The sequence below is a fragment of the Aotus nancymaae genome, unplaced genomic scaffold, assembly GCF_030222135.1.
Source record: "Aotus nancymaae isolate 86718 unplaced genomic scaffold, 86718_ANA_hifiasm-v0.15.2.pri h1tg000028l, whole genome shotgun sequence".
Classification (NCBI taxonomy): Eukaryota; Metazoa; Chordata; class Mammalia; order Primates; family Aotidae; genus Aotus; species Aotus nancymaae.
Window position 1 is genome coordinate 30,425,096 of NW_026988441.1, and position 23,819 is coordinate 30,448,914.

Sequence of the window (23,819 nt, forward strand, 5' to 3'; positions counted from 1 at the left end):
ATGTATGTTGAGGGAATGTGTGAAAGTTCATACATTTTGAGTGGTCAAATATCTCAGTCACTCATTTACATACTCCCCCACCACCAGCCATTTTTTTAACTTAGGAAACCCCTCGGTCTCATTACTAGAAATAAATCACCTCTTATAGTTATGCTCTTCTTATTTCCCATCTGTTTTTCTTTACTGCCATCTTTTTGCCTTTTGTTATTGGATCCATACTTTCATTTTCATTTAATTTTATTTTACTTTGATGTTTGATGGACCAATAGTAACTACGTATTTATGAGGTGCAATGTGATAATATATGTGTACATTGTGAAATGAATAAATGGAGCTAATTAACATATCCATAACCTCCCATGTTTATCATTTCTTTGTGGTAAGAACATTTAAAATCTATCTTTGCCATTTTGAAATATACCACAGATTAATCTCCACTATCATCACCACACTTTGCAGTAGATCATGGATGTTCTTTCCTTCTGTCTAATTAAAACTTTACACCCTTTGACTGGATTCTCCCCATTCCCCACCCACCCTGCCCCATCCCTGCCTCTGGTAACCACCATTCTACTCTCTACTTCTATGGATTTGACTTTGTGTAATTTTATGTCTAAAGGAAGGCATACAGATCTATTTTTTATTTATTTTACTGTATTTAGAGACAGACTCTTGCTCCGTGGCCAGGCTGGAGTGCAGTGGCACAATCAAGGCTCACTGCAAGCTCTGCTTCCTGTGTTCAAGCAATTCTCCTGCCTCAGCCTCTCAAGTAGCTAGGATTACAGATGCCCCATCACATCAGGCTAATTTTTGTATTTTTAGTAGAGATGGCATTTCGCCATGTTGGCCAGGCTGGTCTCGAACTCCTGACCTCAAGTGATCTGCCTGACTTGGGCTCCCAAAGTGCTAGGATTACAGGCGTGAGCCACTGTGCCCAGCTTATTTTTTAAATGTCAGTCATCTTGTGCCATCTTGTGGAACATATTCTCCTGTGCTCAACCTAAGATCTTTTTCATAAGATATTTGAATCCACTTATGTTTATACTGGATGCACCTATATAGCTTTAGATACTATTTCCTCCATGCCTTCTAAATAATTATATTATCATATATTTTTATTTGCAGGCTTTTCAAAAATAACATTGAAGTTGTGACCCATTTTGATGTCAACTGATTATCATTTTCTTAAGTTCTTTCTTTTAGAAGTGAGTTTTAATTCAATTTCATTAAATATAGTTATTTTGAATCGGCTCTGTTTAACCTGGTTTACTTTCCCTGACATCCTTTTATTTTATCAATTCTAATTTCCTTGAAGTTTGTTTCTAAGGAAAACACGGTGAAACGTGTGTAGTTCCAGCTGCTAACGAGGCTGAAGCAGGAGGATTGTGTCAGGGTGATAGTTGGAGACCAGCCCCAACAACATAGCAAAACCCTGTCTCAAACATATATATATGTAGTTTCCAGATAGATGCACATCTCTGTGAAACTGCAGAAGTGAACAAGGCAGGTGAAGTTTGCTATTATTAGGACCTTGTATTGTACTTGAATGGTAGAGTGCAATGAAATAAATGTGTGCCTAACATCATAACCCAAGGGAAGAAGCATATGAAAAGAGACAATGGATTGATATGAGATGTGCAGGGCTTTGCAGGGTCCAGGCTGATGAGGGCTCCACATGTTGGATGAAGAACAGAACCAGGACTACAGTGTGCCCATTGGATTTGTCAGAAAAGAGGTCAAAACCCAAAGCCAAGAGTAACAAAGAGAAGATGGCATAAAGAAGAGTGAGTGAAGAATTGTCTTCACCCAATACTGAGCCATAGAAAAACACGTGTGTTCAAATAAATATGGAGTGGGTATAGGAATAGCAAGCAGATCAGGACCTGATGTGAGCTCCATGATGAGGCAGGTGGATCTATAAAGGTCTATTCAGTTGGGGGCCCTTGAGTCTGGAGATAATGTCAGCTCCACGTCAGCTGCCTGTTTGCCCAACAGCCTGGCTCTTCTCTTGGATTCCTCATTCATGATGCATTTCCCTCAGTCATAGGAACTCATGTTCTTTTTGAACTATTCTGCTTTTACTGCTCTGCATTAGAAACTTTATGGACTGTGTCCCAAAGTAAGAAATACCTTGTATTTTATGACTCAACAAGTGTACAAACACAAATACACACACATAAACAAACGCAAGGGCGGGGGAGACAGAGTATCATGAAATCTTTGTGTATGTATATTTAATATGTATAATGCACTCTGATAGCTTCTTTTGTGGTTTATTTATTCTTTTTTTTTTTTTTTCTGAGACAGAGTCTTGCTCTATCACCAGGCTGGAAGTGCAGTGTCACAATCTCGGCTCACTGCAACCTCCGCCTCCTGGGTTCAAGCGATTCTCCTGCCTCACCCTCCCAAAAGTAGCTGGGAATACAGGCCCGCACCACCACGCCCATCCAATTTTTGTATTTTTTGTAGAAACCGGGTTTCACGATGTTGGCCAGGATGGTCTCAATCTCTTAACCTCGTGATCCGCCTGCCTCGGCCTCCCAAAGTGCTGGGATTACAGGTGTGAGCCACCACACCCGGCCCTATTCTATTTAATTCTTTCAAACCACACTCTGAACCACTAATGGGTCCTGATCCAAGATTATGAACAACATTCCAGTACTATGCCCTCCACACCTATTTTAGCATCCTTTTTAAGGCTTCTTTTTTTCTAAGGCTTTCTATCTAAGGCTTCTTTTCTGGCTTTTTTTCTTTTCCTCATTGTCAGAAAATTCTGAGACACCACATTCTCTCATTTGTTCATATAGTGTATATTTATTTGGCTACTGTCACCAACTGCATTAAATGTGGGGTGGTGAGGAATTGCATGTAACATTATCATGTCGCTCACTCAGGTGCCCACAGTCTAGCTGGGGAAAATTATATGGAATGAAATAAAATTGACACAGTGATAATCCCTACTCATGAATTAAGTGTATAAAGGAAATGTCATTTAACTGTGGGCATTTTTTTTAAATGGTTCACAATGGAAGTGACTCTGGGGAGACCTAAAAGAACGGATGGAGTTTTCTAAACAGAGACATGGTGAAAATTACAGATAGACCCAGGGGGTGAGACTCAAACACAGGGAGGTGAGTGCGAACCAAAGAAATATTTTCAAATAAATATGGCATAGGCAGAGGAATAAAAATTAGATTAGGAGTCTGCCAAGTGGATCATTGAACATTAAAGCTCTGCTTCTGGTGAAGCTGAAGTCAATTTCAATTTTTGGGAAATCTATGTGGGAGAGGGGAGGGTGTGTGAAGGTATCACAGAGGGTGAAGCCTTGTCTTTGCAGACGCAGAATTTTACTTTCATTCTCCAGTGGGAAGTCATAGGGTGGGGGTGGAGGGATTAAGCTGGAATATTCAACGACCAGCTTTGAAAGATAGATTTCTCTGAATCAACAAGAATATTGGCATGGAGGGGTGCCAGCCTGGGAAAGACGACAAGGAACTGAAATGAGGCCAGAGAATCTGGACTGGAAAGATGAGAAAGGGATAGAGACGTTTGAGTGGCAGACGGGAAAAATCAGCCTCATCTCATCATCAGGGATAACCATTCCTTCCTAACAGGAAGGAATCATGCAAAGCACTTTGTACATATATTGATTCACTCTGTGGACCACATCAGGAGGATGGACAATGCCATCCCACTCTATAGGGAAAGATACCAGCATTTATAAATTCTGTCATTATTAGCAACATGGGTGGAAGCGGAGTTCATCATGTTGAGTGACATAAGCCAGGCACAGAAAACATTTACATGGGAGTCCAAAATCAAGATTTTTTGGAGGCAGTGAATAGAATGGCAGTTACCAGAGGCTGGAAACGGTAGTGCAGAGGGAAGGATGAAAGCCAGTTGCTTATGGGCACAAAACTACAGTTAGATGCAAGGAACAAGATCTACTGTTCCACAGCACAATAGGATGACTATACTTAACAATAATTTATTATATATTTCTAAACAGATAGAAGAGAAGATATAGAGTGTTTCCAACACAAAGAAATGATGAATGTTTGATGAGGCAGGTATGCCACTTACCCAGATTTGATCATTATGCATTGTATGCTTTTATCAAAATATCATGTGCATCCCATATATATGTGCAATTACAATACCCAGATTGGATTATTATGCATTGTATGCTTGCATCAAAGTATCACATGTAGCCCATAAATGTGTGCAATTATCATGTATTCATAAAAATTTTAAAATAATTTAGAATGACTTTGTAGGCTTTTCCAAGTCCAACAGCAGGTACAGAGCAGATGCAAAATTATAAATTTTTTTTCTGATGACAGATGTTTTGCATTTACAAACATGTACAAGCTGGAACATTCAATGACCAGCTTTGAAAGATAGATTTCTCTGAATCAATTAGAATATTGGCATGGAGGGGTGCCAGTCTGGGAGAGATGACAAGGAACTGAAATGAGGCCAGAGAATTGGGACTGGAAAGGTGAGAAAGGGATAGAGACGTTTGAGTGACAGACAGGAAGAATCAGCCTCATCTCTTCACCAGTGATAACCATTCATTTAGGAATAAGAAAGAACCATGCAAAGTTTTTTCACATACATTGTTTTGCATTTACTATAGTTTACACAAATATTTTACAATTGCACCTTAAACACCCCCCGCCCGCTTTTATTGGACTTTGTTTGATTCCTTTTGTTAACTGTGGGTTTATTCCCTTTTCCCCTTTTCTCTTGGGGTGTTTAATCTGTAAGACATCTTGACACTATAAAGGTATCACTTTGTATTAATTATTAATTATTCTGGGCATTGGGGTATATAAGCAGGGTTGAAATGTTGCCAGAAACGAGGAAGCTTTTTTCATCACAGTCTCTCATCAACCACCTGTGTCCATCATGCCTATCATTCATCTCTTTTGTTATGCAGCAGATTTTTATATATTTTGTTAAACACGGGGCACAAAATGATGATGTAAAATGGAGCCCCACGTTTACACATCCATGGGAAGCTTACAGCCTGGAATTTGCTGCCCTGTTTACATTCTTAGGGGCCACATTAATAGAGGGCTGGGAACCACTTGGGGAGACGGGGCTGTCAGTGTCTTGAAGTTTCAGCAGCAGCAGGGAGACCACCTGGTTCCTCAACACCCCGACACCACCTCTCATCACTCTCCCTCCTTCTCATCCCCCTCACCACACTGGCTCCTATTTGAGCCTTCATTATCTGAAACAAGAACCTCCCTCAGGCCTTTGCCCTAGTCATTCCCTCCACTAGGCACAGACTTCCTCACATAACCTCCGGGCTCCCACCCCCTCTTCCTTGAGGTCTCTGTTGAAATGTCACCTGGTCTGCTGGTCTTGCCTGGACACCCATAAAAAATAGCAGCCCCTTTCCATTCTCTTTTGATGTGCTTTCACTTCCTTCTAAGCACCATCTAACACATCAGATGATGATGTCTTTATCAGCTCATGGTCTTTCTCCATCATTGGATAGTAAGAACATCAGTTTCTCAGCACCCTACACTCATTAGCTAGACAGTTCCTGGAGCATGGTCAGCACACAATCAGTATTACTCAAGTGCATGAATTTCTCACTAAACAATACACAACCTCTTAGGGAAAGGTTGAGCACAGCACAGGAATTTTCAATCAGAGACAGTTCTGAAGAGCACAGAAATTGAGACAAGTTCCACACACAAAATACAGAAATGAGTATGTTGACTGCAAAACATAAATGGTTGCCTTTCAGCAATGCGAGTGATGCCCTTCTGAGTGAAATTTAGTCGTGTTCTCTTTCTCTGACTAGTAGTCACCTAAACCACATGGAACCCATGAATGATACAAGGATTTTAGGATTTCATCTTCTGGGACTTTCAGAGGAATCAGAATTGCAGCCCATTATCTTTGGACTCTTCCTCACCATGTATCTGACAACTGTGTTTGGAAACCTGCTCATCATCCTGGCCATCAGCTCTGATTCCCACCTCCACACCCCCATGTACTTCTTCCTCTCCAACCTGTCCTTTGTAGACATCTGTGTTACCTCCACCATGGTTCCAAAGACACTGTCAAACATCCAGACACACAGCAACGTCATCACCTATGCAGGCTGTGTCACCCAGTTGTACTTTTCTGTACTCTTTATAGGGTTGGACGGCTTACTCCTGACCGTGATGGCCTATGACCGGTTTGTGGCCATCTGTCACCCCCTGCACTACATGGTCATCATGAACCCTCAGCTCTGTGGACTGCTGGTTCTGGTGTCCTGGATCATGAGTGCCCTGCATTCCTTGACAGAAAGCTTAATGGTATTACCACTGCTCTTTTGTACAGACTTGAAAATCCCCCACTTTTTCTGTGAACTTAATCAGATAATCCACATTGCCTGTTCTGACACCTTTCTTAATAACCTGGTGATGTATTTGTCAGCTGTGCTGCTGGGCGGTGGTCCCCTCGCTGGGATCCTGTACTCTTATTCTAAGATAGCTTCCTCTATACGTGCAATCTCATCAGCTGAGGGGAAGCACAAGGCATTTTCTACCTGTGCATCTCACCTCTCAGTTGTCTCCTTATTTTATTGTACAGGCCTAGGGGTGTACCTGAGTTCTGCTGCAACCCACAACTCACTCTCAAGTGCTGCAGCCTCGGTGATGTACACTGTGGTCACCCCTATGCTGAACCCCTTCATCTACAGCCTGAGGAATAAAGACATAAAGGAGGCTCTAAGACAATTCTTCAGAAGGAAGAAATAAAAGGAGCATCTTTCCAGAAGTGCATGTGATTTCAAAGCTCTAACCTTCAGACTTAGACATTGTGATTCACGAATCAGATCATGGAAGGAAAAAGTCCTGCTTCTCTTCAATTTCTAGGATTTGAATTTCCTTGTTCTCGAGTGCTGTGTAGATTTTATGCTATTGCTTTAGAAAGCTTTCTGCTCTGATATCCAACCAGTTTTTTCTTTGTCATTGTTCTAATTTCCCAGTTATTTCCAAACTAGAGTAAAAAACCTCTTGGAGATTCCTATTTGTTTAATACACTAGAGAGTTGTATCCATCCTAAAAATCAATTGCAGTTGGCTACTGTAAGGCCATTAGTATAATTACATTGTAGATGAATATTGAGACCACAGTTTTTCACATCTGAGTCCCTCATTTCTTTCTCTGTCACTACTTTGACTGCTCTTCCTGACCATGTAAACTTTACCATGCTAGTGTGTTCATAGATTGTCACAGCATTCTATTCTCCTCATTAGCATCCTGTGCTCTATCCAGCTCAGTGTACACACTGCCTACTATATTCCCTAGTAAAGAGGAGAAAGGCAAATATTACATATGAAATGCATGTTCCTAGTGTAGTCTACACAAAAAGACACATTTGAATCAATCTATTGACTTTATATGGCCTCAGATTCAGAGATGACCTCAAATATAATGGACTAAAATTTTCAGTCATGCAATGATTACCATGGAAGATTTGTTTTTGATGGTGTAGGTATAGTTTGTGTCTTCACCCAAATCTCATCTTGAATTGTAGCTCCTATAATTCACAGGGCCATGGGAGGGGCCCGGTGGGAGGTTATTGAATCTTGGCAGTGGGGTTTTCCCCTGTTGTTCACATGATAGTGAATAAGTCTCATGACATCTGATGGTTTTATAAAGGGGAGTTCCCCTCACATTCTCTCTTGCCTGCCACCATGTAAGACATGCCTTTTGCCTTCTGCCATGATTGTGAGGCCTCCCCAGCTACGTGGAACTGTGAGTCCACTAAACCTCTTTTTCTTTATAAATTACCCATTCTTAGGCATGTCTTTATCAGCAGCATGAAAACGGACTAATACAGTGTACATCTACTCGTTAAAGTGTGGAAGCCTGTTGTCCGTGGGCACTGAGGTTTGTTCATTTAGTTAAAGATTTGGCGTCATGATCTACATTTTTTGATTGCATCATCTTACTGTTTCTGATAAAAAGTTTCCAGTGCTGCAAATGTGATTTCTTGCATTGTTCTAAAAATATCCCTTCCTTTAGGAAACTGTGTCATAGCATTAAACTGGAGGTAAGTGAAGAATGTGTGCATTTACTGCATTATCACTTGCTTTGTCTCTTTTATACTCCAAACTCTCTTCAGTCTTCATGAGCAAATGATTACTCACACAAGAGCTTGAATTTCTTCACAGTATTTCATATAAGATTAAAGACTTGTGATTCAAGACTGAAATTTGTTTCAGCAAAAATATATGGGTCCTGCCCAACTCTCCTGGTTACCTAGAAGGAATCTAAAAGTAGTCTCCTCACGATACAGTTATCCAAAGTAAATATAAATATCCATATAATTAAGATCCCTGCCTTCAAATATCAGAAAAAGCATCAAAATATATGAGCCAGCAGAATATTCTGAATACACTGAACCCAATACAAAACTTATGAAAGGATCTGACATGTAAAAAAAAAAGAATATTCCCAATATCTTTAGTTATGTTGCTTTGATTATTGTATCGGTAATATAATTCTGCATAACAAAACATCCCAATAATAAATGGTTTAAAGTCATGCTATAAAAAAATCACATCAGAGTCTACATTGTTTTCTCATTGGGAATTAGGACATATATATCCTGGATAGGACAAAAATATTCACCATAGGACTATCCAAACCTAGTTAGTTCTTGAATGTTGAACAGTAGGGACAATTTTTTTAACTTTTATTTTAGATTCAGGGGTACGTGTGCAGGTTTGCTATATAAGCAAATTGTATGTGGTGAGGGTTTGGTATACACAGTATTTTGTCACCCAGTTAAGCATATCTGATAGATGGGTTTTTTTTATTCTCACCTTCCTACCACACTCCACCCTCCAGGAGGTCCCAGTGTCTGTTGTTCCCCTCTTTGTGTCCATGTGTTCTCATTATTTAGCTCCCACTTGTAAATGACAACATGTGGTATTTGGTTTTCTGTTCCTACATTATTAGTTTGCTTAGTATTATGGCCTCCAGCTCCAACCACATTGCTGCAAAGGACAAGGTCTCATTCCTTTTGACGACTCTATAGTATTCCATGTTGTATATGTACTACATCTTCTTTATTCAGTCTACCATTGATGGACATTCAGGTTGATTCCATGTCTTTGCTATTGTAATGGGAAATCCTTCATGAAATTGGTGTAGGCGACGATGTTTGAATAAGACCTCAAAAGCACAGATAACAAATATACAAATAGACAAATGGGGTGACATCAAACTAAAAAGCTTGCACACAGCAAATAAAATTATTGACAGATTGAAGAAACAAGCTTCAGAATGGGAGAAAATATTTCCAAACTATATATCCAAAAAGGGGCATTCAGAATATATGAAAAACTCAATAGCAAGAAACAAATAAAAACTCAAGCAAAAAACATAATAAATGGGCAAAAGACCTGAGGAGACATTTTTTCAAATAAAACATACAAATAGCCAAAAATACATGAAAAGCCCTCAAAATCACTAATCACCAAGAAAATGCACAGCAAAGCCACAATGAGATACCACCTCATCTCATTAGAATGGCTATTATCAAAAAGACAGGAAAAGAATAATAATCCCAGCTACTCCAGAGGCTGAGGCTGGAGAATTGCTTGAACTCATGAGGTGGAGGTTTCAGTGAGCCAAGATTATACCACTGCACTCCAGCCTGAGTGAGTAGAGTGAAACTCCATAAAAAAAAAAAAAAAAAAAAAAAAAAAAAAAAAAAAAAAAAAAAAACAGAAAGAATAATAACAATGGCTGACAAGAATGTGGAGAAAGATAAAATATTGTACATTGTTAGTGGAATGTAAATGAGTACAACCAATATGAAAAACAGTATAGAGGTTCCTAAAAAAAGTAAAGATAGAACTAGAACATGATTCAGCAATGCTACTACTGGTATTTATCCAAAGTAAATGACAACAGTATATCAAAGAGACATCTGCACACTCACATTTACTGCGGCACCATTCACAATAACCAAGACATGAAATTAGTCTAAGTGTCCATCAACGGATGAATGGAATTTTAAATGTGGTACATCTACACAAAGGAAAAATATCCAGCCATATACAAGAAGGAAATCCTGTGATTTGTAACAAAACAAATGAACCTGAAGGATATTGTGTTAAGTGAAATAAGCCAGACACAGAAAGACAAATACCACTTGACATCATTCACATGAGGAATTGACCTCATAAAATTAGAGAATAGAATAGTGACTACCAGAAGCTGGGACAGTTGTGGAAGGAGGGGTGGGGAGATGGTTTTCAAAGGATACTAAATTGCAGTTAGAAGGAATAAACTCATGAGATACAGAGTACAACATGAATACTTCATACTTAATGATAATATATTGTATCATGGAAAAATACTAAGGGATGTTAAGTGTTCTCAAAATGAACATGATGTGAGGTAAAGCATATATTAATTATCTGAATTTAACATTCCATACTGTAGCTAGACCTCAGAACACTCTTTTAGACGTGATAAATACATACCAACTTACCCATCAATTTAAAAAAAAATACATTTTGAAAAATTAAAATAATTTTATAAGGTGCTAATCTCAAGGCAACTTGCATAAAGAGATACAAATACATCTCTTACAGCAACCAAATGTTTTATAAATGAACAATGATATGGCAGCTCTTGACCTGTTTTAAACGTATGAAATTTCTTATTGTTTTGGTAAAAGCATCATGAAGCCAAAGGATGTAGCACCCACGGTTTTCTATCAGAAGAACATAGTTCACCCCTTGTTGAAGAGGGGAATAGCAATTTTCTGGAGGTTTCAAGGGCTGGGTTCACATCACACGTCAGATTCTTGGAGACCCAAGAGACCTAGTCAAGACAAGCTCCTCAATTTAGACTTTGGAGAAAACCTTCCTTTAGGGTTGAGTTAAGGTGTTAGGAGGTTAGGTCTCTAGAAGTCAATCAAGTCCATGGAGAAGGAGTAATGAAGGCTGCATTAACCTCAGATTCAATATGGTGTCTTGGGAACAGAGCATGCAGAAAAAAATGTATTTCAGTGCAGGGGAAAATCCCAAAGGAAAATGATGTAAGCAGGTTGGGATAACAAGAGGAAGTGTGCCTAACGAGCAGATTTACAAAGCTGTAAATTTCTCCCCTGCTGCTGTTCCTCAGCTTGTGCAACCTTGGGCTCAATGAGGCACGGTTGTTTCCTTTGGAGTCCTCTATCTGGCTCAGCTACCGATGCTTTCCTGTCTCCTACTGTCTCAGGACAGAGCTTCAGTCTCCATCATTGACCATCCGGGGAGGTAGTCACACATCCACGTGGATGCCTTCCTCTCAGAAGACCCAACAAGGTGAGTCCAAGAGCCCGGTAGGTACCGTAGGAAAGGATCAGGGAGAACGCAGTCCACGAACACGGACCCAAAGTCATCTGAGAGCCAACCCAGCCAAGCCCAGAGAAGAGAAATTGCTTTGGTTGTTGGCTTGCTTGCTTGATAAAGTATTTGATTCATGTAATTGTTTATGATGCTAAAAAGAGAAGTGAACATTGAACTCAGCAAGGAGGGTGATTCCTGACAGTTAAGTAATGGTCATGGAGTCCCAATTTGTTGAGGAAATGGGAGGAATAAAGTGGTTCCAGTAACAGTAGAATATATGCCCAAGGATTTTGCAAATAAGTGGAGGGAGAAAAAAAGTAGTAGCTGTGGAGGCATAGATAACTATGTATATAAATATTTATATTAAAATACTTTTTATAAATATATAAAAATACTGTAGGATTTTCATGTTAAAACCGTGATCCTCACTGCGGGTAGTTTTGTCCCCCGTGGGATTTTGAGCAATGACAGGTGTGGCTGTCACCTTGGGGAGGGTGAGTAGAGAACAGGGAAGCTGATAAACGATAATACAATGCACAGGGCGGACCCCACCACGGTAAATAATCTGGCCCCGAATTTCATTAGTGCTGGATTGAGAAACTTGGAGTTCATGAATATCTGTGTTTTTAACATTCACATCTCCTTCTAGATTACCTCCCCAAGATTCTGTAACACTTTACACTTCTGCCGGCAAAACGACAGAGTCCCCGTTTGCTACCTGTTGAAAAGTTCCAACCCCACTCAACGTGGCAGCTGCCCTTCAGGCTTTTCCCCAGGCTGATGGGTGTGATAGAGATTCTTGTATTAAACCATTACTGGGTTTGAGCAAAGATTCCTGCATATAATCACCATTTTGATTTGTTTATTATCATATATCCATTTGTCTAGTTATCACCATTTCAAATTATTTCTACAGATTACTGATTTTTCATTGACATTTGAGGAAATATTTTTCAGCACAAAAAGCTGTAAGTTTTATTTACCTAAATATACGTCTATAATCTTCTGTTTCTTGCCTTAGCATGCTTTGCATACACATCACTTTCTATGCGGTTTTCTACACGTTCAGCTAACATGCATTATTTACTTTATAAGGTGTTTAAACCCACTAATTTTTTGTAAAATATGAGACGGGGACAAACTTCATTGTCTTCCAGGTCGGGAGCCATTTACCAGCTTTTGTTCCACAATTCAGCACTTTCCAACTAAACTGCAATATAACCTTGTCATATATTAAATGTCCATATATACTAATACTTAATTTCTGATTCATTCAATAACAAATGAGTATCTGCCATATACCAGAACATTCTAGTGACACTATACGTAATGTAATTTATTGTGTAGGTCTTTGCCAATTAATTAGTCCCTTCTGATCTTAAATTACTGTTATTTTATACTTTCTTTCAGTTAATTTTCAATGTCTCCTTCAAATTCACTTAAGATAGTGTTTTTTAATTTACTATATTTTTCTGGCTTTATTCCACTGACAATTTTTATTTCAAAACTTCCTCTTGCTTTAATTTTTTTGTAATTCTTCCACACATATCATGTACCTAAGTGAAAAAAATACAAAGATAAACAGAGCAGGTGAAGTTCCTGCTCATTTGAATTTTTTCATATAATGGTGAAGAGAGTTCAATGGAATAGGCCAGGTGCAGTGGTTCAGTCCTGTAATCCCAGCACACTGGGAGGGCGAGGCGGAGGTTGCAGTGAGCCGACATTGTGCCACTGCACTCCAGCCTGGGTGACAGAGAAAGACTCCATCTCGGAAATAATAATAACAATAATAATGCTCCATCTGCACTTTTTTTCTTAGCATCATTCGTCCTCATCATAGGATTTGTTGCCATCTGACATAATACATGGCATTTACATTTTTTTCTTGTATTCTCTCTCAGTCTTTAGATTGTAGAGATTTTTGTTATATAACACCACATACTCATTTACTAGACCATGACTGAAACATATCAAAATTCACTTTACATTCCTCAAATGCGTGAAAGGTTTTCTCATCAATACTGTAGAGTACACGCCTTCAGGGAAAGGCTGAGAGTGGGACAGGAATTCCTAATCCAAGATGGCAAGAGGATCCCATGGTCAGCACCAGAGTCACACACAAAATACACACAATTAACTTCCTGTAGAATGGAGGTTACCAGAGGCTGAGGGTGCTGGGAGGGTGGCTTGGGGACATGCTGATCAGAGGACACAAAATTACAATTAGACAGGAAGACTGAATTCTTGTAGAATGGAGATTATCAGAGGATGGGAGGGTTGCTGGGGAGAGCTGGGGAGATGTTGGTCAAAGGATACAAAATTAAGCAAGCCAGAAATGTTATGTTCAAGAGATCTATTGTACAGCATGGTTCTAATAGTACTGTAATCATATACATAAAACCATTAATAGTAATATGATATAGTTAATAGTAATATATTGTATTTTGAAAAATGCAAAGGGAGTATTAAGCGTTCTCATCAGACACAATGACTACGTACGATGATCACTGGCTAGATTTAGCCATTCCATAGTGTAAACATACTTCAAAATATCATGGTGTACACAATAAAGACCTACCATTTTATCTGCCAACATAAAAAAAATCAATTTAAAAAAATAAAAAAACATAGCTTCTTCACTGTAGAATATCTGTAACAGCATTTCTGGTAGGTTTGTAATGCATGTGAGTGTCATGTTCTTTTCTCTTTTTGGCAGAAAAGTCAATCAGATGAAAGCAGGGAATGATACACAAATTTCAGAATTCCTTCTTCTGGGACTTTCAGAGGAACCAGAATTGCAGCCCTTCCTCTTTGGGCTGTTCCTGTCCATGTACCTGGTCACTGTGCTCGGGAACCTGATCATCATCCTGGCCACAATCTCAGACTCCCACCTCCACACCCCCATGTACTTCTTCCTCTCCAACCTGTCCTTTGTAGACATCTGTTTTGTGTCTACCATTGTCCCAAAGATGCTGGTGAATATCCAGACACACAGCAAAGTCATCACCTTTGCAGGCTGCATCACCCAGATAGGCCATTGCCTCCTCTTTGCAGTACTGGACATCTTTATGCTGACTGTGATGGCCTATGACCGGTATGTGGCCATCTGTCACCCCCTGCACTACACAGTCACCATTAACCCCAGACTGTGTGGACTGCTGGTTCTGGCATCCTGGATCCTGAGTGCCCTGAATTCCTCATTACAAACCTTAATAGTGCTGCGGCTTTCCTTCTGCACAGACTTGGAAATCCCCCACTTTTTCTGCGAACTTAATCAGGTCATCCACCTTGCCTGTTCTGACACTTTTCTTAATGATGTGGTGATGTATTTGGCAGCTGTGCTGCTGGGGGGTGGTCCCCTCGCAGGAATTCTTTACTCTTACTCTAAGATAGTTTCCTCCATACGTGCAATGTCATCAGCTCAGGGGAAGTACAAGGCGTTTTCCACCTGTGCTTCTCACATCTTAATTGTCTCTTTATTTTATGGCACACTCTTAGGTGTGTACCTTAGTTCTGCTGCAAATGGCAACTCACATTCAAGTGCTGCAGCCTCGGTGATGTACACTGTGGTCACCCCCATGCTGAACCCCTTCATCTACAGCCTGAGGAATAAAGACATAAAGGGGGCTCTGACACAATTCTTCAGAGGGAAACAATAAAAGAGCTGTTTTTCAAGAAGGGCCTGTCATTCCAGAGCTCTAAGCCCCGGACCCAGAAACTGTGATTTTGTAGTCAGATGGTGGAAGTAGAAATTGCTCCTCCTATTAATTTCTTGGACTTTCAAATTCTATGATCTTAACTGCTTTGTAAAATGTATGCATTTCCTTAAAGAGGCTTTCAGCTCTCAGATAGCCAACCATTTTCCCCTTTGTCATTTCCCAACTTCCCCAAAGTTATTCCCAGACTAAGGTCAGAAACAAGGTGGATATTCCCGTTGGTCTCATACACTAGTGAGTTGCGTTAGTGCAAAGAACCAAGAATGGCAACTATAAAAATGATTAATATAATTTTATTGTGGATCAATAGCTGAGACCACAGTTTTCTACGTTTGTGTCTGTCATTTTTTTCTCTATCACTGCCTCAACTGCTCCTCCTCACAATGTAAAACTTTAATATACTCGTGTGTTTATAGCCAGTGTTGGCATTTTATCCTTTTCACTAAGATCCTGTTCTCAAGTCATCTCCATGTCCACAATGCCCACTATATCTCTTGTTTAAAACAAATACGACAAAAATCACTTATGAAATCCATGTTCCAAGCGTGGTCTAAACAGACAAATTAGCATACATCAATTGACTTCATCTGGACTTAGACTCAGAGATTATCTTAACTATGACAGAGTAAAATGTTTAGTCATGCATGGAATTACTCTGGAACATTTGGAGTGAGGAATCTTGGTGTCCATGTATAATGAAGTTTTTTCACTTGAGTGAACAATTTGATGTCATGGTCTATGTAATTTTATTGTATCATCTTCATTCTACCTAAAAGCTTCCTGTGCTACCTGCAAATACAACTCTTTCCATTGTACTAATAAATATCATTCCCTTTAAACAACTGCATCATAAGCATTAAACTGCAGATAAGTGAATATGTGTGTTTAATTTATCATCCATTGCTTTGTTTTTCTTATACTATAAACTCTCTACAACCCTCCTGATCAAAGGAAGACTCACACGAGAGCTTGAATTTCTGCCCAATATTGCTCCTGGAAATAGAGACTTGTGTGACTCAAGGTCAGAACTCATTTCTCCAGAAACATATGTGCCTTTTTGAACAGATATTTTTCAAAAGAAAACATACATGCAGCCAACATCATATGAAAAAAATATTAACATCACTGATTAGAGAAATGCAAATCAAACCTACAATGAGATACCATCTCACACCAGTCAGAATGGCCATAATTAAAAAGTCAAAAAATAACAGATTCTGGCAAAGTTGTGGAGAAAATGAGCACTTTTACAGTGCTGTTGGGAGTGTAAATTAGTTCAGTCATTGTGGAAGACAGTGTGGTGATTCCTCAAAGACCTAAAGACAGAAATACCATTCAGCCCAGCAATCGTTGTTACTGGGTATATACCCAGAGGAATATAAATCTTTCTATTATAAAGACACAAGCATGGGTATGTTTATTGCAGCACTATTCACATTTGAAAAGACATGGAATCAACCTAAATGCCAATCAATGATAGACTGGATTTTTTTTAATGTGGTACATATACACTATGAAATACTACGCATCCATAAGGAAAAATTAGATCACGTCCTTGGCAGCCAACATGGATGGACCTGGAGGCCATTATTCTTAGCAAACTAACACAGAAGCAGAATACCAAATATCACATGTTTTCACTCCTACATGGGAGCTAAATGATGAGAACACATGTACACATAGAGGGGAACAACACATGCTGGGGACTATCAGAGGGTGGAGGCTAAGAGGTGGGAGAGACTCACCCTCATTAGGAAAAACAACCAATGGGTAATAGGCTTCATTCTTGGGTGATGAAATAATCTGTATAACAAACCCCCGTGACAAAAGTTTACCTATCTAGCAAACCTGCACATGTACCCCTGAACTTAAAATAAAAGTTAAATTTAAATTAAATATATCTCCTTTCAGCCTCTTCTGGTTACTTAGAAAAAAAAGGAGACAATAGTCTCATCCAGTTTTCTGGCATAAACATGAATATCCAGGTAATCATGAATGCTGCCTTGAAATATCAGAACTCATGTTAAATAATAGTGGGCATCAGAATATTCTGAATGTCTTTAGATCTATTTGCACTGTTTATTGTACCCGTAAGCTAATGCTGCATAACAAGCAATCCCACTGGTAAGTGACTTAATTGTCATGCTTTTTGATCACATAGGAATCTATGTTGGGAAGGTTTTTACATTGGAATTAGGACATATGAAATTTAGAGAGGACAAAATAGTCACTCCATACAACTATCCAAATCTAGTAGGTTTTTGAATTTTGAACAGGAAAGACAATTTGGCAGCAGAAGATGAAGAAAAGTGGTAGCATCTCAGAATGCCTCTCACAACATCCCCATAGACACTGGATATCTCCTGACTGCTCACATTGTTTCAGACAAGGCACGTCACATGTCCAAGCTCAGCATCAACCACTGTAAGGATAAACACACTTTCCAACTGAGCTATTAACAAAACCCAGAGCCAAAGATGTGGAAGCACAATTCTCTCAAAGACAACTGGGGAGTTAACCAATATGTGAAAATTAAATGTATCTGTACTGGCATGCAAAACAGATATGCAGGCATTTCATACTTACGTTGACAATAGTTCTTAATGCATAATGTGCTGTAAGTTTCAACAAGGAGAAGTGTTCTAGAAAGAGCTATAGGAGGTCCTATAAGAGTTTCCTACAAGAGTTGAAGAAGTAATTTGATGAACCAGGAGACACAGAATAGCTGCCCTCCACTGAGCATCTGCTTTGTGCGAGGTAATCTCCAACAAGCTTCAAAATATTACCTCTCACAGAAACTCCATAAACAAGATGGAATTTTTTTAAAGGTTTCATTCCCTGTCATGAGAAAAGCACACGAAAGGCACATGCAATCTTTGTTTATGCAAAAGCTGACCTGCCAAGTTCAACATTTGACCACCTGAAGTCATACATGAGGTGTGTGGTAGGATTCCTGCTGGAGAAGACCTCAAAGTACTTAAATCTGACTCTTAACACTGGACCACAACCTTGATCCTCAAAGAGTTAACCACCCAACAGGTTAGGGAGCATCAACATCAACAGAAAAAACATTACATATGTAGAATGTCTGGACCTATCTTAGAGGCCCCATATCAGAATCTATATTTGAACAAGATCCCTAATTGAAGCATGCACCCATTGAGGCTGGACATAGTGTGAACACAATAGCCTCTCAATCTCCCCAGTGTTAACATTGTTGCTGCATAACTTTTGTGCTATGGGCTGTCCTGCGCATTGTAGGCTGTTCAGCAGCATCCCTGGGTTACTTTTCATAATCACATGAAAAAATATTATTTGATAGATCAAATTAGGAATACTCAAGGTGTTTAATCTCAGTTATTTCCTTTCTGCTGAGGCTGAGTATACAGTGCTTGTTGGTTTGTTAGCCGTTTACTTTATGGCAAATTTTGCAAGTTCTTTGCTTTTACGTCTGAGAGTCTGACTTTTATTCTCTTTTTACATTGTTTCAGATAAAGAATGAGAGATTTTTCATCAACTTTGCAGAATAATAGTCCATTGTTTATGTAAGTATAGATTATATCTGAGGGAATATGTGAAAGTTTATAAATTTCCTGTGGTCAAATCTCGCAGCTTGTTATACTGTACACCCATCTTCTCCAAATTTTCTTGACGTAGAAAATTCTGCTGCATCTTTAGTAGAAATAAATCGCCTTTCATATGTATTGCCATCTTATTTCACATTTTATTTTTGCCTTCTGTGATGTTTTTTAATTGAATGAAATATTTAATTTTATTTTGATGGACCAATAGCAACTGTATATTTACACACACACACACACACACACACACACACACACACATATATCACTGAGTCTTGCTCTGTCGCCCAGGCTACAGGGCAAGTGGCATGATCTCGGCTCACTGCAACCTCTGCCTCCCGAGTAGCTAGGATTACAGGCGCATGCCAACATGCCCAGCTAATTTTTTATTATTATTATTTTTAATAGAGACGGGGTTTCACCATATTGGTCAGGCTGGTCTGGAACTCCTGACCTCAGGTGATCTGTCTGCCTCAGCCTCCTAAAGTGCTGGAATTACAGGCATAAGCCACCGTGCCCAGCTATTCTTTTCTAACAAAAAGCAGCCTGAAAAATCAAGCTGGAAGCCTAGATAAGCAAGCTGGAAGCTTGCATAGGTAAATGCCAACAGCTGTGCCAATACGAAAGGGATACCTGGGTCTGGCATAGTGGCTCATGCCTGTAATCCCAGCACTTTGGGAGGCTGAGGCTGGCGGATCATGAGGTCAGGAGATCGATACCATCCTGGCCAACATGGTGAAATGCCGTCTCTACTAAAAATACAAAAATTACCTGGGCATGTGCCTGTAATCCCAGCTACTCAGGAAGCTGAGGCAGAAGAATCGCTTGAACCAGGGAGGTGGAAGTTGCAGTGGGCCGAGATGGCGCCATTGCACTCCAGCCTGGGAGACACAGCAAGACTCCCTCTCAAAAAAAGAAAAAAGAAAAAAAGAAAGAAAGAAAAGAAAAGAAAAAGGAATACCTGGAAGTCAGGTGTATCCAGTATGGTGGTTTTTCTTTCTTTCTTTCTTTCTTTCTTTTTTTTTTTTTTTTTTTTTTTGTCGCCACATGTGCAGGTGGCAGGGCACCACCCAGGGAAAAACCCCATTTGCACAATAAAAGATGAGGGTTGGATGGCCAGCCTCTTCACGGGCTAGTAAATGTCCCACCTGGTCCAATCAATCCACTGTAAATCAGACACTGCCTCCTCAAGCTCGTCTATAAAACCAACCGCATCGTCCCAAAACCCAGAAACCCAGTCAGGTCCCCCTCCTCTGCACGAGGAATGTCTCTCTTCTTGCTTTTGCCTATTAAACTTTCTGCTTTTAAACCCACTGTTCCTGTGTCTGGCTCTTTGATTTCCTTAGCACGAGACAACCAACCTCGGATATTTCCCCAAACGACGCTGCTTCAACACCAGGCTCATTTCCTGTGCCGAGAAAATTTTCTGCCCTGACCATGAGCGTAGTGAATGGGAAACTGGGACAGAGTCACCAGCTGCCACCCACTAAGTATCTGTTCTGTACCAGTACTTTCCAATGAGCTTTAAGAGTTCCCACAAATCTCCACTCAAGAACGTACTCCGCGAGCTCCCTCGGACCGGACCTCAGTTCCAGGGGGCATCCGAGGACTCGGCCGCGCCGCCCACAGCGCCGCTCTGCCCACAGCGCCGCTCTGCCCACAGCGCCGCTCTGCCCACAGCGCCGCTCTGCCCACAGCGCCGCTCTGCCCACAGCGCCGCTCTGCCCACAGCGCCGCTCTGCCCACAGCGCCGCTCCCGCCGTGGCCGCCCGCCCAAGGCCGCCTGCCCAACTCCGCTAGCGGTCAGGAGGCACGCAACTCCCGGGACCAACTCCCGGGACCACCTCCCCGGCGCCCCGCGGACTCCGCGCTCCCCTCCCCGGGACCTCTGGGGCCCGCCACCCTATCCGCCCTCCAGAAGATACCCCCGGCTACAGCAGGCTGCAGCTGCCCTTTCGCGCTTCCCCGGCTCTGACGCGGCCGCCGTGGGAGCGCAGACATCCCTGCGCACCCCTCTGTCCGCCCCGGACCTGGAGCGGGCAGAGCAGAGAAACAAACCGGAACTCACTGACCTTTCTCGGCGGCAGGCTCGGGCGCTTCTCCACAGAGGCAGCCGCGCGACGGCATCGCTGGGTGGTCCTAGCGCGCCTGCCCTGCTCAGCCAGACGCGCGCCGGGTGCTGCGGCAGCAACTTCGCCCTCAGCAAGCCACCCGAAGGGCGCGAACAGCGCCGAGGGCGCGCCTGCAGCCCCAACTCCGCCCCGCCCAGCCCTTCTTGCAGCGCCCCCACCTGCACAGCCGCCCTCACCGCCGCCAGTCGCTGTCTCCGGCACCTAAGCGAGTGGGGGGAAAGGCTGGGCTCCGCTCCCCGCAGCACCGCCCTCCCTGGGGGCTCCACCCCCTCCTCCCCGGCCCTAGTCCTGAGGGCCGGTACTGCCGTCCACCTGTCCGTCCTGCGCTGCCCACCTCCCGGGGGTGAGGGGCTGCCCAACCTCCCTCACGGGCTCCCTCGGCTTTGCCCCCGGGCCCACCCTCGGCCAGGACCTCTACTCCGTCTCACCACTGTGCGAAAGCGGCACCTGAGTTGGCGGCAGGTGTGCAAGGAGGGCGAGGCCACTGAGAGGAGGCGAGGGGCCGAGGTGGGGCCCAGGCCACGGCGGGCGGGTGTGGGAGTCCCCAGTTTACGCCTGGGACCTGGACGGCCAGAGCTGGGAGCTGAGATTCTCAGGTTTCCAGAAGCTGCCCTACATCCTAGTCACCACAGTTCCGGGTTGAGTAAGATCCTCACATCCAGAGGTTGATCCAAGATGGTGGAATAGGAACAGCTCTGGATTGCAGTTCCCAGCGAAAACGCAGAGGCTGCTGCAGGTGATCCCCAGGCAAGTAGGGTCTGGACTGGACCTCCAGCAGTCTTACAGCAGAGGGGCCTGAGTGTTAGAAGGAAAACTAAGAAAGAAATAACTTCATCATTAACAAAAAGGATGTCCACTCAGAGACCCCATCTGGAAGTGGCCACCTACAAAGACCACAGGCAGATAAATCCACAAAGTTGGAAAGAAACCAGCGCAAAAAGGATGAAAACACTCAAAACCAGAATGCCTCTCCTCCTCCAAGGGATCACAACTCCTCACCAGTAAAGGAACAAGGCTGGATGGAGAATGAGTCTGATGAATTAACAGAAACAGGCTTCAGAAGGTGGGTAATAAACTTTTCTGAGCTAAAAGAACATATTCTAACCTAATGCAAAGAAACTAAGAACTTTGAAAAAAGGTTTGATGAAATGCTGATGAGAATAAACAGCTTAGAGAGGAATATAAATGAATTGATGGACCTGAAAAACACAGCAGGAGAACTTCACGAAGCATACACAAGTTTCAATAGCAGAATCGACCAAGCAGAAGCAAGGATATCAGAGATTGAAGATCAACTCAATGAAATAAAATGAGAAGGCAAGAGTAGAGAAAAAAGAGTAAAATGAAATAAACAAAGCTTCCAAGAAATATGGGATTATATGAGAATAATCTACATTTGATAGGTGTACCTGAATGTGATGGAGAGAATGAATCCAAGCTGGAAAACACTCTTCAGGATATTATCCAGGAAAACTTCCCCAACCCAGCAAGGCAGGCCAATATTCAAGTCCAGGAAATACAGAGAACGCCACAAAGATATTCCTCAAGAAGAGCAACCCCAAGGCACATAATTGTGAGATTCACCAGGGTTGAAATGAAGGAAAAAATGCTAAGGGCAGCCAGAGAGAAAGGTCGGGTTACCCACAAAGGGAAGCCCATCAGACTCACAGCAGATCTCTCAGCAGAAACACTACAAGCCAGAAGAGAGTGGGGGCCAATATTCAACATCCTTAAAGAAAAGAACTTTCAACCTAGAATTTCATATCCAGCCAAACTAAGCTTCATTAGCAAAGGAGAAATAAAATCCTGTACAAACAAGCAATTGCTCGGAGATTTCATCACCACCAGGCCTGCTTTACAAGAGCTCCTGAAAGAAGCACTAAACATAGAAAGAAACAACCAGTACCAGCCACTCCAAAAACGTACCAAAGGGTAAAGACCATCGGCACAATGAAGAAACTGTGTCAACTAATGGGCAAAACAACCAGCTAGCATCAAAATGGCAGGATCAAATTCACACATAACAATATTAACCTTAAATGTAAATGGGCTAAATGCCCCAATCAAAAGGCACGGACTGTCAAATTGGATAAAAAGTCAAAACCCATTGGTGTGCTGTATCCAGGAAACCCATTCACATGCAAGGATACACATAGGCTCAAAATAAAGGGATGGAGGAAGATTTACCAAGCCAATGAAGAACAACAAAAAAAAGCAGGAGTTGCAATCCTAGTCTCTGATAAAATAGGCTTTAAACCAACAAAGATCAAAAGAGACAAGGGCATTACATAATGGTAAAAGGAGCAATGCAACAAGAAGAGCTAATGATCCTAAATATATATGCACCCAATACAGGAGCACCCAGATACAGAAAGCAAGTTCTTAATGACCTACAAAGAGACTTAGACTCCCACACAATAATAGTGGGAGACTTTAACACTCCACTGTCAATATTAGACAGATCAACGAGACAGAAAATTAACAAGGATATCCAGGACTTGAACTCAGACCTCGACCAAGCAAACCTAATAGACATTTACAGAACTCTCCACCCCAAAACCACAGAATATACGTTCTTCTCAACACCACATCGCACCTACTCTAAAATTGACCACATAATTGGAAGTAAATCATTCCTCAGCAAATGCAAAAGAACGGAAATCATAACACAGTCTCTCAGACCACAGTGCAATCAAATTAGAACTCAGAATTCAGAAACTAACTCAGAACCACACAACTTCATGGAAACTGAACAACTGGCTCTTGAATGTTGACTGGATAAACAATGAAATGAAAGCAGAAATAAAGATGTTCTTCGAAACCAACGAGAACGAAGACACCACATACCAGAATCTCTGGGACACATTTAAAGCAGTGTCTAGAGGAAAATGTATAGCAATAAATGCCCACATGAGAAGCAAGAAAAGATCTAAAATTGACACCCTATCGTCAACATTGAAAGAGCTAGAGGAGCAAGATCAAAAACCTCAAAACTTAGCAGAAGACAAGAAATAACTAAGATCAG

The 23,819-nt window shown here is 41.4% G+C and overlaps 2 protein-coding genes across 2 annotated transcripts; both read left to right on the forward strand.

Moving 5' to 3' along the window:
* The first annotated feature begins 5,837 nt into the window (after positions 1 to 5,837).
* Positions 5,838 to 6,767, forward strand: LOC105720972 (olfactory receptor 7A10-like). The gene has a single exon (XM_064381736.1). It carries the CDS (start codon positions 5,838 to 5,840, stop codon positions 6,765 to 6,767), a length of 930 nt encoding a protein of 309 aa, XP_064237806.1.
* A 7,327-nt stretch (positions 6,768 to 14,094) lies between these two features.
* LOC105720969 (olfactory receptor 7A10-like) lies at positions 14,095 to 15,024 on the forward strand. Its single transcript, XM_064381735.1, has one exon. It carries the CDS (start codon positions 14,095 to 14,097, stop codon positions 15,022 to 15,024), a length of 930 nt encoding a protein of 309 aa, XP_064237805.1.
* Positions 15,025 to 23,819: the final 8,795 nt, after the last annotated feature.

Bases quoted from the DNA above. Each gene is read 5' to 3' on its own strand.
- LOC105720969 (XM_064381735.1), top strand. From the start codon at position 14,095: ATGAAAGCAGGGAATGATACACAAATTTCAGAATTCCTTCTTCTGGGA.
- LOC105720972 (XM_064381736.1), top strand. From the start codon at position 5,838: ATGGAACCCATGAATGATACAAGGATTTTAGGATTTCATCTTCTGGGA.